Source organism: Falco biarmicus, chromosome 2 (assembly GCF_023638135.1).
Source record: "Falco biarmicus isolate bFalBia1 chromosome 2, bFalBia1.pri, whole genome shotgun sequence".
NCBI lineage: Eukaryota > Metazoa > Chordata > Aves > Falconiformes > Falconidae > Falco > Falco biarmicus.
The window spans coordinates 62580868-62597327 of NC_079289.1; the positions used below are offsets into that span (position 1 = coordinate 62580868).

At 37.5% G+C, this 16460-nt stretch overlaps 1 protein-coding gene across 3 annotated transcripts in view; it reads left to right on the forward strand.

Moving 5' to 3' along the window:
- MYO16 (myosin XVI) overlaps positions 1–16460 on the forward strand; it is a 412228-nt gene that overhangs the window by 116185 nt on the left and 279583 nt on the right. For all 3 annotated transcript variants that reach the window (XM_056328855.1, XM_056328853.1, XM_056328854.1), the window contains exon 3: positions 13869–13939. In XM_056328855.1, coding sequence (XP_056184830.1) covers positions 13869–13939 — 71 coding nt within the window. The remainder of the gene's footprint in view (positions 1–13868; positions 13940–16460) is intronic.

Sequence of the window (16460 nt, forward strand, 5' to 3'; positions counted from 1 at the left end):
TTCCACTTCTGCATGCTCTGGCACCCAAAAGCGGCAAGAAACACAGAGAACTAATCACTCACAAATTCACTGTCATGCCAATAAAGGGTCGTTAAGCCATTAACAACCAACAAATTGGCACCTGGCATTCTTCCTGTTCATTTCAAGGGGGAGCCACAGTAGGATGCAAGGCTATAAATTGGCAGCATTCAGAAGCCTATTCTCTCAATGAAAGATGGTATCTGCTGGGTGACAGGTACTGCTGACAATCCCTGGATGTTGTCATAAGTCACACTGATTAAAAAAGAAAGATTGCAGTCATGGCAGAAGACCCTAGTCTATACTTGCAAAATAAAAAGATAATAAGAATAGAATTCTTTCTATGCAATTTGCAGTTGATTTCTTCTTCAATTTCTTTTATTGTGCTTCAGATTGATTTCCAATAAAGTTTTAGTACAAAGGGATGACTTTTCTATATTCATCCTTCAATATCACTTTAAAATATTTATGTTTTCATTTCAATCACAGATTATGATAGAAATTAAGCTGGGAAACTACAAAAATCAATAGAGAATAACCTTTTCTATTTCCTTTTTTTTAAAAAAAAAAAAAAAGCAAACCTTTAAAGCAATAATACAATTCTTTACAAAAAATCAACTGTGCTTTTAAGAATTCCTTTAAAATGTTTTTGATTTTTCAGTTCAATTTTAGAAGCCTTTTTCCAGAAGGGTATACATTTACATTGTTACGCTGGAGGAATGTTGACAAAATGGAATACTTAAGTCTGGGAAAAGACCTTATTTTGGGATCCTGCAACATACGGGCTTCAATTTATCACTGTCATATTAATTGCCAGATTGAGAAGAACATTTGTTCAGAGCTTTTGGAAAGTGGAGTTTGATTGGAGGTTTCATGAAGTGGAATAACTAAGTGGAGTAACTTCCCCTAGAAGCTTTGAAGGTAGAACTAAATTAGTATAGCCAGAGCTATTAAATGCAGCATTTTTTTTTTTTAATTGCTACATCCTGTGTCTTTAGGCTTCTTCTGTTACTCTGCTCTTTCCTTCTGCCTGAATTGTACTACCATTCCCAGTAAAAACACAAACATATCAGAGGCGGAGCCAGATTTATTTGTATAGTGCCTAGTGTTTTTTCTTCCTCAATAAATATTCTAAACACAAAGTATATATACTGCTTATTATTTCAGTCATCTTTCTAGTCTCAGATACATGAATTGGAGGAATATTTTTTCTCAGTACACTGAAGTATTGTTTTAACTCAATCTGCAAGGCTTTTTAGCTGTTAAAACCTTTTGCACCTCAGACTGACAGAGAACAAGCTCTATAGCTATGAGAGATAAATGAGTAAAAAGGTTATATGGCAAAATGAATAGACAGCTGCTTTTTCTTGATTATTGTTATTTGCAGCCATCACGGTAACAGGTTATTACAGTGGAGGAACTGAAGCTTGTAAGAATACAATCAATGAATCTAAGGGAATGGATATTTTAGCTTATGTTTCTGTGTGAATTGCATCCAAGAATGGAGGTGGGAAGGTGAGCAGTTAAGGTGAATTTGGCAATATTTGTAAATGTCCAGCTTCAAACAAGGATTTTAAGCATATGTAAAAGGTTCAAGGTAGAAGTCAGACAGTCAGCCTGGGGCTGCGTACTGCTTTCTTACCATGTTTCTTTCTGATGACTCTCTATTACAATGTAGTCTATATGTGACCTTGAAGCAGTACATGCTGTCATTTCACAGGGCAATGAGATGGTTGCAGGAGGTAATCTCTCACACCATGCCCTGTTAAGTGTTTTGATTACATTCAGATTCCAAAGGCAAACATGACAGCTGCAGTATTAAATCATTGAGCTAGGGTCTGTGCTCCAGATTTTAGCAATCACAACTATTGTTGGCATGTAGTGGTAGTTTTTCCTAGACTTCCACATTTACCGATTGATAGTACAGAAAATATGACTTGAAATGTTCTTAAGGCTGGAAGCACCTCTGTGAAATTTGAACTGTAGCTTTGTTTCTTAGTCTGCTAAGGGGGCATCCTATAAGAGGACACCAGTTATCAAACTTTTTAATAATCAGCATCTGAACTTCACTGGCTTCACCAGGTTCATATACAGGATGAATGTTGGACTTCGTTTGTTTTTAAGCCTCTCCCTAAAAATCCTGTGGTACAAATATGTAGAATGATACAAGTTGGATAGAAAAGGACAGATGTAAAGTCCAAATGTATATAGCTCTACTGATGCTTACATGGCCATTCGTTTATTATCCCACTGTTTCCCTATATATGTAATTTTGATTATATACATGCAGATCCCCATGGATTAGTCCTCATTTCTTTCCCTATTAGTAATGCAGGCACTCCTAGTGCAGGGCTGTCCCTGGCTTCTCCCTGATTTATCAGCTTTATGTGCCAGATACATGTCAGGTGCATAGACTGAGCAAATGGGAAAGTGTGGCATTGCATATCACTTGGGAAGCTTCAGCTTCTGTTGTTGTAGTTTATCACTGCAGCCCAAACCCACCATTTGGCTCCATATGGACATGGACTCAGTGGTATGACTCAGAACTGAGAGGCACTCTTCTGTCAGGTGTTGTGATGTTGGTTGCTCCCTTCCCTTGTTCATATAAAGACTGATGAATTCATAGAGTTGTAAAATCAGTCAGGCTAGAAAGGACCTGAGGACGTGGGTAGTCTAACATTATGCTGAATTTGGGAAAGGATTGAGCTAACTAGGGCAGCTCTTATTACTGTAGTGCAACAGATTAAGCAAAGCAGAGAGATTCCTGTGGGGAACAACTGATTATTCTACTTCAAAGCCAAATTAAACTGTAAACTTGTATGTCAGAATTTTGCTTTCCATAAGCTATAAAAAAGACATGATTATACCAGGTGCTGTGTGAGTATAATTTTGTCCTCTCCATGCTGGCCTATAACTGCAGTCCATACTGTGACAATCTATACCTGTAAAAATTTAACTAAAGCATAAGTAAAGCAAAGTTTTCTTTGTGGTTTACTGGTACTCCAGCTTTGGCATGATCATTTGGCCATTCTAGAGCCTTACCAGTGTCAAAGAACAGTATTAAATAGGATGCAGAGGATCTGTTTCTCATTCTAGGTTCCCAAGATCCTCAAATGCTTCAATGGTAACCCAGTGTAGGTTCACCCTACATAAGATTGATGAGTATCTGTAACACATAAGTACTAAATTTGGGAAGGAATTGGCTTGGATTTAGTAGACACAGCCAAGCAAGTGTAAATGAAATCAGCAGTGGATGCAGTGAGAGAGGTATAAATAAAATCAAATAGAGATGTAGGTTGTATTTCAATGATGAAGAAAAACTTTTGGATAGTGATATGTGCTAAATGAAATATGCAGTATTCCTTATTTGGAACACTTAAAATTATGTGTTGGGTTTTTTTGGGGTTTTTGGGGGGTTTTTTGTTTTGGTTTTTTTTTTTTTAAAAGTGCCAGTTCTATATCATTTGTTTATGTAGTTATAGTTCTCTGTATATTAGAGGTTTGGGGATCTTATATTGGTTGCACCCTGTAGTGGCTCTGTATGTGTCATGACTTGCCTTAAAAAAGAACTGTATCACTCCAGTCACACTGTTTTAATTGAAACTCCTCACTCTCACCAGGGGTGTATTTACACCAGTAGGGAGGTACTTCTGTGAGTTCAGTGCATTTCATATCAAAGAATCAAGCTATATCAGTAAAACGTTTGCTTACACTGGTATACCTCTATGCTCACTGGATGTTATGCCAATGCTGTATTTTCCAATTCAGAAATTTTCATTCATATTTTTATGATCCTTTTCCTACTTCTATTCTCACTGCATGTTCTTTGTATCAGATTTAGCAATTGTGTGGCTGCAGAGGAAATCAATTCAGCAAACTGCTCCAAGAGAGAATGAATCACCCCCTAAAATCAATAGTTGAATTCTTTGTCAGCTCTCTGAACCAATTCACCTACCTGTTGCACAGCTGATGAGGCTGATGCAAAGAAAAGAAAGGGAATACACAGGCATCTTAGAGCCACTGACATGATTTTGACATTAGCCTAAGGATACATACAATGTTAACTGACAATTGAAATGTATGTTTCTAACAGTTTAAAACTAAGCTAAAATTGAGGTTGCCATTGGTTGCTCTCCTTTCTATGCTGCTCTGCCTTTGTCCTATCCTTCTGTCCTCCTATCTGTATGTTCATCTTGAAGTGAGCCAGGGAGCTAAACCAACTGGAAACTATCTTTCATAAGTTTAGCCTTCAGCTGGTTTAGCTCCCCATACCAGGTCATGGTAGAGTGACATATGGCACTGGTATGCAAGGTTGAGGGCAGGAGCGTGTGAATGGAAGCATGAACAAGAAGGAAGTAGCTCAGATTTTGACAATGTAACCTGTCACAGATTACACCTTGAGAAAGGTGTGCCTGAGCTGCATTTGTCAAGTGGTGAGATATTCCTGGAACCAGACATTTCCTTCATAGCTCTGCTCACTCATATGTCACATTCACGATTATTTTGGATTAATGCATATGTCCCTAGTTTGTTCAATACAGCTTGATGTAAGTTTGCTTCCTTGTGCACACTCTGGGAATTCCACTATACACACAGAATCTAACAGCCAGTGGTCTACAGCTGGTAATTAGTACCATTTAGCAGCTGCAAAGCAGGATAATAGCGTGTTATCCTCGCAGATCTCATAATGACTTGCTTATGCTTCTAAACCAGCTGGCATAAACTTGCTCTGCATGGTGTGAGAGTTAAAAGAGGGACTGAGTCTTGCTTCATATGGAATATAAGTCAGCAGTAATTTGATTTATGCCAATTAAGTAACGTTGGCATAGGATCAACATAAATGATGAGTGAAACAGAGGGAGTGTACAGTTTGTTCAGCAGAAAATTTCTGTTGTATGCAAATTCTTTAACTTTTATTGTTACACTAGGGAAAAGCATGGGATGGCAATGGTTTTCAAATTAAACTACTGACCACAGAACAAGTTATTTTGCTGATGTGTGTTTTAGTATTTATTCTTTAATGACTATAGGATTGGAAAGATGCAAAGTCCAAAATAAATTTAACATATTTAGTAAAATATTGTAAAGATCTGAAACTTTACATCAGTTCTACAAACATTTGAACATACAATCAGGTGTGTCTATAGTAGAAGAGTTAGCCTGAAAATTACACTGGTAATTTTAAGAGCTTTCAAATTGACACATGCTTCTAAGGTGAACCCAGTGGGGTCTGAGTTTTTGTAATAACTGACTGTAGCCTGCTAATGATGTTCTTGCTGTTTATAGTCACTTTGTCAGGACCTCCAGGAGAACCTACACATGGGAGACAGATAAAATATGTATACAGAATGCAATAGGTGACCTAAATGCTCAGATATTAGGTTCCTTTTGTTTTGGTCTTTTTAACCTTGAAATAAATAACTCGTTGGAAGTGAAAGCTTTGAGAAAAGCCATATTTAAGTTTGCTATATGATCAACTACTTTCCTGTAAGGTTAGTTTTAGAGTGTTCAACTTACAGTAAATTTTAAAAAGCTTTGTTTTTATTGTAATTTTATCTCACTAACAGAAATTCAGAATTCAGTCAGGTCTGTGCTACCGGTTTTTGATGACACAGCTATTTTGACCTGAGAATTGGCTATGCATGCAAAACCTCTGCTGTGCTATCAGCAATGATGATAGCAGCAATATTTTTAGCTAAGCATGTGCTATTTTGTGAGGTGGTGTTGAATCATTTTAGCAACAGCTCTGTAATATATAGAAGTCTTAGTTACAGTGAGGTAAAATCACAGCTCTATAAAGAAGGCAGACAGACCTTACGGCAACAGTTTTCTCCCTGTAACCTGGCCAAAGCTCTGGCTTTGGAAGAGTTAATTCAAAACGGAGGCAGAACAAGGGATGCCACCATTGCCTAGGGACCCTGGGTGTGTCCTCTGCAGCAATATCTTCAGGCCATAGAACTGAATGGCTACTTCTAGTCTTCTCTAAAGTACCGTGATTTACACCACTGTGTTTCCATATCACTCTAGATATAGCCAGTGCATGTATTTGCAAGTAAATGGTGTAAATTAGGGTCCTTCTGTTTGAAAGAGTAACTATAAAGCAGGAAGGAGTTGAATACTGTGAACTGAAAAATAAAAAAAAGGTGGCTTTAGGAAAATAAAGAAAAGAAGGCTTTAGGAATAAATATTCTACAAAACAAAGAAAGAGAAATCAGATGTAGGTACTAGGTAATGTGACCCACTTATTTTTAAATCTTGTTTCTCTGAAATTAATTCAGAGTCTACACTGCTTTTCCATATGAATATTGGTCTTTTCAGGGTCTTAAAAAACAGAAAATGCTTTGCCTGCCATATCACAACTTAACTCAGGCATGTCACATTTGACCGCGGCCCATTGTCACTTTGGTGTAAGGAGACATGTTAATTTGTATCACTGTGCTTGGGCACTGTAAGAGGCACACACTAGCACTTCTTAGACCATTAGATTTGTGGCCTTAATATTTTCCACTGGAGGCACAGGATGCATTAAATTTCATGTACATAATAAAATGAAAGGGGAGGAATTTGTCTGAAATAGAAGTTTTAAGTTTAGCAGTTACGAAATAATTGTAGTCCCTAAACTCATAAATTATTCTGGCTACATCTACAATGACAGAAATATCTGCCCCACTGAGGGAACTGTGATCCACCTCAAGAATCTCATTGGAGTTTGACTTGGTGTCTGTGTGGCCCAGAGACATAAACATTATTTTTTTAGTGGTTTTCCAGTTCAGGGTACCCCAGATAACAGGAGCTTTGTGCCCTCGACATCCAGAGCCACAGTGCATTGGCAGGAAGCTGTCAGGGTTGCTGAATGCCTGGGAACGGACGTGTAATAGTGGAGGGTGCAAGGCCTGGCGGGCGAGTAGCAGAGACTAGGCAGAAAGGAAGGGACGCATATTGTCATGTGCCTACCTGTGCTGCTTGGAGTTCATTCACGAAGTGGAGTGATCGAGCCCCTCAGGTGCTGCCAAGCCTGGGGTCTGACTGATTTTTCCACAAAGAGGGCATGGGATAGAACCAATTGTATTTTGATCTGGGCCTAACATTAAAGCTGGGAGAGATGTCATCTGGAGCTGTAGGACTACCTCTCTCCATCTGTTTCATTGGTGGCTGGCTTTGTTTCTCTCAAAGGTAATGCTGTGTTGAATGGAGCTTAGGAATCAGCCTGGCAGTTCACATCATGCTTTTGAATGCAGCAGAGAATCAATAGCCCAGTTGCTTTAGGGTCATGGCAATCTGATTCCTGACTGCCTAAAAAAATTATAAACTACAGGAGCTCTGCCAGGGAGGATGGAAGGTTCATCCCTATCTTCATCAGTGCTTTCAGCCAGTATAGAAAAAGTAATTTTCCTCTCTTCATTTCTGCATTCTGTGAATGGCATAAGACTTAGCTGTACAAATGTTGTGCCATTTCTTTTGTGGTTTGTTGTCTTTAATCTTTATGCAGCATAGATGGGAATTTATTTCCAAGATTTCTTTAGAAAATGAGATGAGTTTTGAACAAGTTTGATAAATGTTGCCAGTGATTGCTGGAAATATTTCAGGGATGGTGAAAGCAGTAGGATTACAAATCAGTTGTTTGAAAAGCCCATTAAGGGCATGACTGCTCTGAATAACCCCTGTCAACCCATGGGTAGAGCTTGCTTTGAAAGAAATCATCAGCTATTGCACTAGTAATGGTGTGGTGACAGTATTGCTACTATAAATGTGGGTTTTAGGTAAGCAAGACAATTTCAAGGAATTAATAGATTACCAACAGTGGTACTTGGATTTTAAAATTTAATTTTAAAATAATCATAGCAAAGGTGTGAGGTAAATATTTTTCTAAGACTGCATTAACAAAAAATTTATGACATCTTGCTTGATTTTATTTGCTGTTCTGATTAAGAATAATTTATTGAAACTGGCATTCATCTGTCCTCATACACAGCTGAGTTGTATTGCGTATTCCTCACAAGCACCTTTGATACAAGCTGAAACTACAGAGTGACAACTGAGGAGTAAGAAGAGTACTAAAGAGGCATGAAGGTGGCAAGATTTCTAAGTGGTGCATCTATACAGACTTTAAGATGACAACATTAGACCCAAGGTCTGACTATAGAGGAAATAAAGGGCAAAATATGGCACTTCCTTAACTGGTGGAAGTATGCCATTTCTCCATCCTTCAGTATCACTTCTATTGCCCAGTGGTTCAATTTCATGGTCACTTTATGCCCAAACTGCTTTCAGCTGTTGCTGGAAGTGGTGGCTACCCCATTCTCCCTATTCATACTCTTTACCTAGTGCCATATTGCCAGATCGTTGATCTAGTTAAAAACTAATCTTTTGCCTTGTGCCAGTGAGAGGCAAGCAGCAGAAACATGCAGCCTGAGGCAGGAGGAGAACTGGATAATCCATTCCAGCAACAGCATGGTTTTAGCTAGGCTTCTGCAGTCACTCATGTTTTTGTGCCTAATGAGCAAGTAAAGCCTTCCAGCTAGAGATATTCCTGATAAACTGAAGAGTACAAAAATAGATGTTAGCAGGAACAAAGTTTTCACTAGCTAGCTGTACTTCTCAGAGAAACAATCAATAGAAACATATACTGGTACTTTATATCCAGCACAGCAGGTGGCCAATATTTTTTAAGTTTTATGTATGTTAGGCACTTCTTTTTGTTGTTTGTTTTTTGGTTTTTGGTGGGTTTTTTTTTTTTTCTGTTACTATGAAAACTGGGTTTGCTGTGAATACCACTTTGTCCAGCTCCTAAGTTTGCATTACCATCAGTAGCTGATCACTGGTGAGTTATTGATAGCCCTGGACCCTCGTCATTCACCTTCCAGGCTTTGCTGTTGCTTCAGATCTGTACTCCTTTTGTTTGCAGCATATAAGGTCATAGATAGTTCTACGTGCCAGAGTAGCTGGATGTTATTCAACATAGCACAGTGTAAGTACTAGTTATTGCCATATATATCAAAATTCTTAACACATTACACAGCACAGTTATACAAAGCTAAACAAAACTAAAACAAGTTAGGTAATTGTCATCTTGTCGTTAGCCTGTTGCTGCAACAGCTAAAAAAGTTAAAACAAAGCTCCAAGCTAGCCAAGACAAGCCCAGACAAAGTAAGCCTTACAGCCCTAGTCCCACGAGGGAAGTTAGTGCAAGATCTGTGGCTGCTAACAGTCATGGCTATACTGTCTTTACTGGATTATAAAACTACATAATAAATTGTAATCTAGTCAATAGAGTCAATGGAGTGTGGAAATCTGTTCATTTTACTGGAATAATTTAGTTAAAATTGTAACATCAGGCATATGTGAAAAGCTACTTTTATTATCTTTCTTTACTGGTGATACCTTTCTTTACTTTTATACCTTCAATGCTTTTTAAAACACCTCATTTAGATATGAAATTACGTGTGAAATTCTGCTTTAAGTAGCTGATAATTTTGATAATCTAAAAGACATCATGGGATGGATGGACCTGTTTATATACACAAAGAAAGGCCTTGAGGGTTTACTGAAAATTTTACTTTCAGGGTTTTTTAAAGTAAATGTCAGTTTCCTCTCTTAAAGACTGTTTTCAGTCTCATCTTTCATCTTTTCCTTCTTTTCCATGCAAGATTATAAATAAAACAAGTTTTAAAACAAGGTCTTGTGAAAACTTCCTTAAAAACCACATTAATCAAGAGATGTATAGCATTTCTGGAATATAGTTATCCATAACTTTCTTTCCTCATTAGGTTAAGTCATTACAAATTGCTAGCAGTAACTGGAGTAGTTCTATCGAAAGGAAAAGATGAACATAAGGTGAAGGTTTTCCTACTGACTAGTAAAGTCTTAAGTGAATGACCTAAATTAGTTGTATAGGACAGAGGGGGATTTTGCTTCTGTGATCTTCTTTTCTTGATTTTCTTTTTTTATGGTGTTTTATTGTGTTCTCTTTTTTATTGTGGTTTTTTATTGTGTGGGGATGAATTCAAGGAAGGAGGAATGTTTTTTGCTTGTCTTTTATACAGAGGAATGTAGCATGTAATTCTGACTCAGAACAAAGACTCTTGCCCAGTTGAAAGGATAGTTTGCATATCTTGCCCTGGTAGTCTTTTTTAACGTGCATTTCCTGAGGCACTGATCAAGCTACCTACAATAATAAGGAAACATAAACCAGACAAAGAAAAGACCTACTGAGCTTTTATCCAGTACCGTATTTTTTTGTTTGTTATGATAATATTTTTATAGTTATAATTACTCAGTATTCTACTTTAAGATCACAGTTTATGTATTCTTTATGCTCTAATCTTGGTCTGTATTTCAGGTGGGGTGAAAAAAAGCAAGGCAAAACCATTCATTCATATGAATTTCAATCTCGGATATAGAAATGGTCTGTAATTTTTTGGTTTCTACAGCAAGGTGTTGCTAAATCGATCTGGAAAGGCATTACTTCATGTTGCATAGCTTCTCTATAATGAACCAAGTCTTTGAGGGTTTGATGGAAGGAAGAGATTCAATAAATTGCATGTATTTTCTTTACTCAAGTAGCCACAGGCTCTTTCTGTTACTTGGTTATTGTTTTAGGCTCCAGATTAAATTCTTGTGGAATGGTTTTAGAACTGCTGTTTCTCAACACTCTGACCTTCCCATGTGTCCTGCTCCTGCCAAAAAACATGTCTTCATCCTCTATCTGCTTAGAAGGACCTACCTAAAAGGCAGTTTTGGTGATCCCAAGACTCTTAATGATTGAGTTAATCTCAATGGCCCAACAAGAAACTCTGCATTTTATTTTTGCTGGTGTTATTTTGTCCAATTAGAGTCAGTTTCTGGATGAGAAGTATCCAGAGGTAAATGATGTGTAAATCCTTTTGTGAATGGGGGAAGACAACAGATCCTTTTGGCTGACTCCTTAATCATCTCATCTCATCTTGTAGAAACACAAACTGAGGATGTTATTCCATTATCAGCCTTACTCAATGTAAGACTTCTGCCACCAAAACACATTGTTCTTGCTCTGCTTCCACATGTGTGCATTTGTATCCTCTGTGCTGGTGCTTATGTAGCTATGCAGTCAACCACATTGATGCGGCTGAAAACTAATCCTGCCAGGAGAGAGAAAAAAGAAAAAAAACAAAACAAAAACCAAAACTGGTCCAACTGAATGTGCAACTTCATAGATGGGGAGAGCTGGCACAATGGAAGAGTGGGCCATGCAGTGGATAAATGCCTTCCCCCTTTTGGCAGCAGTGCAGTCTGTGAGAATGCACCATAAAGATGGCATCTTCAAGGAATTATATACTCTCACTGACATCATCAGTTAAAGCCTCCTTAGGAACAGAATTATGGCAGTTTAATTACTTTTGCAAATTACACTTTTAAGGACTATGTGCCTTAATTCCCATATTCATAAATAAGACTATCATTGAAGGTGAACCAAGCCATGATTCAGATTTTTAACCTACATAGAGAGTTCATAAGAAAGAATGCTACATAAAACCACTATATTAAATGGCTGAGATATTGAAATGGGTGGATTTCCTGCCCCTCTCCCCAAAAAGCAGGGATGGATGAAGTGGGACAACTTGGACTGTTGATTTTTTCAAGGTGAAATCCTGATGGGCTTGACAGAATGGAGTTACTTTCAGAGCCTTAAAAAAGCTTCTGTGATACAGAATTAGTGTTTTCTGGCCTGCTAAAGAAAGGACGTAACATAAGAACATTGGAAATATTAACTTTTGAGGATGATGTAGTTGCACACATATTTAAGGAGGGAGGATTTACAATAAAGTCTTTACTTACTAAAACCTGAGGTACAGGAAGCATCTCCATATGTGGTCAGCAATTTAGGTATTAAAGGAAGGAACTTAGTTCTGAACCTTTATTTTTAATGGTCTCTCTCTAGATAAGGACAATTGTGTACTTTAGTATTGTATTTGTGGATCTGAGAGCAGAATGAAATACTTCGCTTTTTGTCATTCATCCATTTTTCCCAAGGTTATGAAAATCTGTAAATATTTCTCCACCCTCACACTGCTTCAGTGCTTTTCATCTTGCTTGGCAGTTGTTGTACAACCCATTTATTCCATGTTACTTAATGTTCCACTTCTACTTTTGGCAGATGTGCTGGGGACAACAGTGACTTCTGGTAGTAGTTAACTTTAAAGGTGGCATATGCCAGAACATAAAAGTCCTTTACAGTTAAGTGAATTAAATGAAGCAAAACCTTTGGTGAGGAGACATAGATACCGTGGAACTATTCATGAAGTATGAATTTATACAATGGTTTGGGTTGATGTTTGATTTTCAAAGTTTAAAAAAGAGCAAAATATTAAATGGATTTGTATAACTTATATAAATATTTGTCCAATATACCAGTGAGTTTACTCTGTGTGAGGTATTTAGTAATGATGGCAACAAGTCTTTCACATTAATTTTACAGTCTTGCAACCATTTAGCCAAATTCAGACTTTCTTAGGCTGAATTCTTCCAGGGTACCTGGTCAAAAGTCATTCAACACATTCAGAAAATTAAAAAAAAAAAATAATCAGAAACTGACAATATTTGAAAAGGACACTGATGCCTTTCAAATAGGTCAACCGGATGTTTGACTGTTGTAGGAAGTTAAAATGTATAGTGAAAATGGAGTAGCAAGATATTCTAGAGAAAAAGAAAATACGTACAAAAAATGCATGGATAAAAGGGAGATCGTGTACATGGGTCTCTTGAGAGATTCACTGAAGTTAGAAGAGCCTTGAGACAAATTTATGGCCCTCCTATAGGACAGACACTGCAGTAGAACAGATTTCTGGGGTACTCAGAGCTTAAAATCCCTTTGCAGACCTTTGCACAACTCCTTCCCGGAATCTTAACTAGGATTTAAAACAGGAATTTCCAGATGAGGAAGGCAGAACCACCTGTGTTCCTTCCGACACAGGAAACATTATTGGCAGTTACTCTCCTGGAGGGAGGCCTTTTAAAAGGGTTCTACATACCAGTTTGGTGAAGACAGGGTTGCAATGCAGATGTGGATTCCCCTGATAAAGTCTGGCATTATCACTGTACAATTCTGTTCCAGGAATGAACACTGGCAGCATGAGTTAGTCAATGCTTTGATTCTGAGTAAAAAGGTTATAAAGGCAATCAAGATCATGGGGGGAAAGTGCTGAATTTTCACACTTGAGTGAGCACCAATATGAAGGCTTGTGGTTTTGCTTGTGTTTATAAGCCTACTTTCATTTCAGAGGGGTTTGATACATGTAACAGGGAGTGGAGTTTGACTCCTAATACCACTTTAAGAATTGTGCTGCGTCAGTAATCTGACAATGCACTGGAAAGGTTAAATTGAGTGCAGATCCTTTAGCTTTAGTATGATGATTAATTTCAAGTGATATAAGTTATGAACACTAGTTTCAATTATTTACTGAAAAAGCCAACGAGTCTCATGGGAACTCTACAAAGTAAAATAAAACCAGTTGACTGTGATTTTGCTCACAAATGAACTAATCAGGTGACTGTGACCTTGAGACAGGGTCTTTCCTCCAGCTCTTCCCTCCCCGCTCCTAAGCACAGAACTGACATGCTCATTTCTTCGCTTGAGAAGTCCTTGGTACTGTTCATATTTAACATCATTAGCAAAGGTCCTTTGCTTCCAGGCTTAGCCATTAAAATAGATGAGATGGGAAACGCTGACATGATAGTTTTGCAAATGTTATCTGAGAGGTTTGCATATATTATTAAATCTCTTAATGAAGATGATGAAGAATCAGCCTGTTAACAGCTCAGAATTAGGTATATTGCTGCATTAATTCTTGTTCCTCTTTTCTTTGATATTTCAGTGCTACGTCTGTTGAAGGATGGTGCTGACCCTCATATGCTTGTTTCCTCAGGAGGCTCCTTGCTCCATCTGGTAAGAGTGATTGAAGATTAGTGTTAGTGACTGTGGATAAATATGGTGGGATACTGAGTAGCAGATTTGGCATATTAACAGAGAGAAAGGCTTAGCAATAATTTTTATCTACACTGCCCTCCACGGTGGTTGTGATTCCATCCAGCTATGCGTGTGTAATAAATGGTTGTTTTCAAATTGCTTATGGAAGGATGGATCGTGTCACAGGTATGGTAACTAACAAAGCAGAATGAAGTTTTATTTATAAATTGTCTGTGGAGTAAGAAAGAACAAAGGAAATATTGCTTGATTCCAAAGACAGAATTATATGGTTCAGAGATTCACAGGTCCTGTATGAAAAGCACTGTGATGTAGCATTTTTCCTTTTGTTTTTGTGCATATTTTCTTGCACCAGTTTCCTACATGGGGATATTTAACACATCATCTGCATTTAGTTTATCATTGTTTGCATAACAATTTCGATTAAGTAATGGGAATATAAAAGGAAAACAGTTTGTATACAATGACCGAAGGAGAAGCAAGATGTAAGGGCATGTGGAGGAAAGACTGAGGCAGATAGAAGGGAAATAATTCAGAGGTAAAATGTTGACTTTGCTGAAGCCAATGGCAAAACTCATCATAAATTCCTAAGTCTTATGCTTTATTTTGGTCTGCGATGCTTCAGTTGCAGACATGCTTTCTATTTAATGTGAAATGATTTTAAGATATTTGGATCCAACTTTGTTGCACAGCGCTGCTAAAATAAATGTGATGTCTCAAATGTAAGGGTATAACAGATCTACTTAAAAGTCTGTTGACAGAGTGTTTCATTTTAGAACAGTTGGATTAAGTTTCTCATAGTATGTACACAAAGCAGAACAATTTCTTGACGAAAAAGGGATCCTATAATAGTTCTGTACTCTAGCACCCCTGCAACTGTGCTTTTGCAGGATGTAGTGTTTCCCTTATGTAATTAATCTGAATTTTCCGTCTTCCATGGCCATGCTGCTTACCAAGGACTTTGGGAAATAAAGGTCTAGGTAAGGGGAGGGTGTATTAGTGAGTTGGAATAGAGAAGATTTAAGTTCTCTTTTCTCTCCTCCAACTATTTGCCTGCTGCAAAGGTGCTCAATCACTTTTAAAAGATGCATCCCTTATGAAATGTTACCTTTGGGATTCCCAAAATTGAGGCATCCCAAATCTTATCCTGTGCTGAAAGCCCTAGAAGACAATCTTTATCTTCAGTGTGGCTAACGTGACATCTATATCACTGGCATTTAAAAATATAAGAAAGAAAAAACCATTTTTAGGGATTTTATATTGCTTTGTCTATTTCAGCTGATGCAGACTTTTTAACTGCAGATAAAATCTGCGGTTGAACTGTGCCTTTTTAGGTTTTGTGATCTTCTGCATCACACCCTAATTCACTGTCACAATCATTCTCTCTCCACTGGTGCCTGCTGCTTCACAGGCACACATATGCCTCAAAAGGCGGGAAAGCTTGCTACCGTAAGAAATTTGCAATAGACAACCGTGTATAACCTACTGCTTCAGTTTAGTCAGGGTTACTTGTAAGTACTCATAATTCATTTACAGGAAAACATGAGATAGTTTTGATTCCAATGACAATTGGATTTGACCCTTATTTGGGATCAGTACAGACAGGAAAGGAGAGTCATGATACAGGGAAAGAGATAAGCCAAGTTTATTTTCTTGCAAGAGCTGAAAATAGTAATTGAGCATGCATCTTTATTGTATTTTTAAAGCCCACTCAGAGGCATTCTAAGTGCTAGTTTTACCACTATAATTCCATGTAAGCTGCTTTCTCCAAAAGGAGCCTAATCAGTGTTTATTCTTTCCAGTTGCAAAATAATTGGTTTTATTCCATAATGAATGAAATATATATATCTATCTTCACATTTTACTTAAAATCTGATTCATTATGTAATTAATTTTTCTTTCTCCATTTCTGTTAACTTCCAAAATATGTTTTTTCTAAAAAAAATTAAGATATCGAATGTGCCACTTCATAAATATTCTGTTGCTATCTCTCTAGACAGTATCACAATGTGGTTGAATCTCAGGAAAGCCGTGGGAGCTTCAAAGGTATTCAATGAACTCTCATTAGATTCCATGAGAGAAGTACAGAAGAAGAGTGCTTGCCTGAGTTCCCCATTCCGTGGGAAGCACATAGTGTCATATCAATTCATGCAGGCAGTCACCCAACCCACCCTAGTAACAAAATATATGAGTGCCAGTTTTCTCCTGGAACTTTGACTGAGATTGCCCAATTGCTTCACAAAAACCATTAAACAAGAATCAAGGAGCAGTGGCAATTAAATTGCTGCTACAAATCTAAGCTGTTTTCAGGCTAGTAACTAATCACAAAAGGCTCTATATTATTAATACAAAAAATAGCTCAGTGGCATCTGTCATTTGTTTTGTATGGAAGCTCTCTAGAAAATTTTTTGCTTAACAATACCTTGAAAGTGTGATCAGTATAAGATTATGTTGGTCTGCATTACGAAATGTCTTATATCTG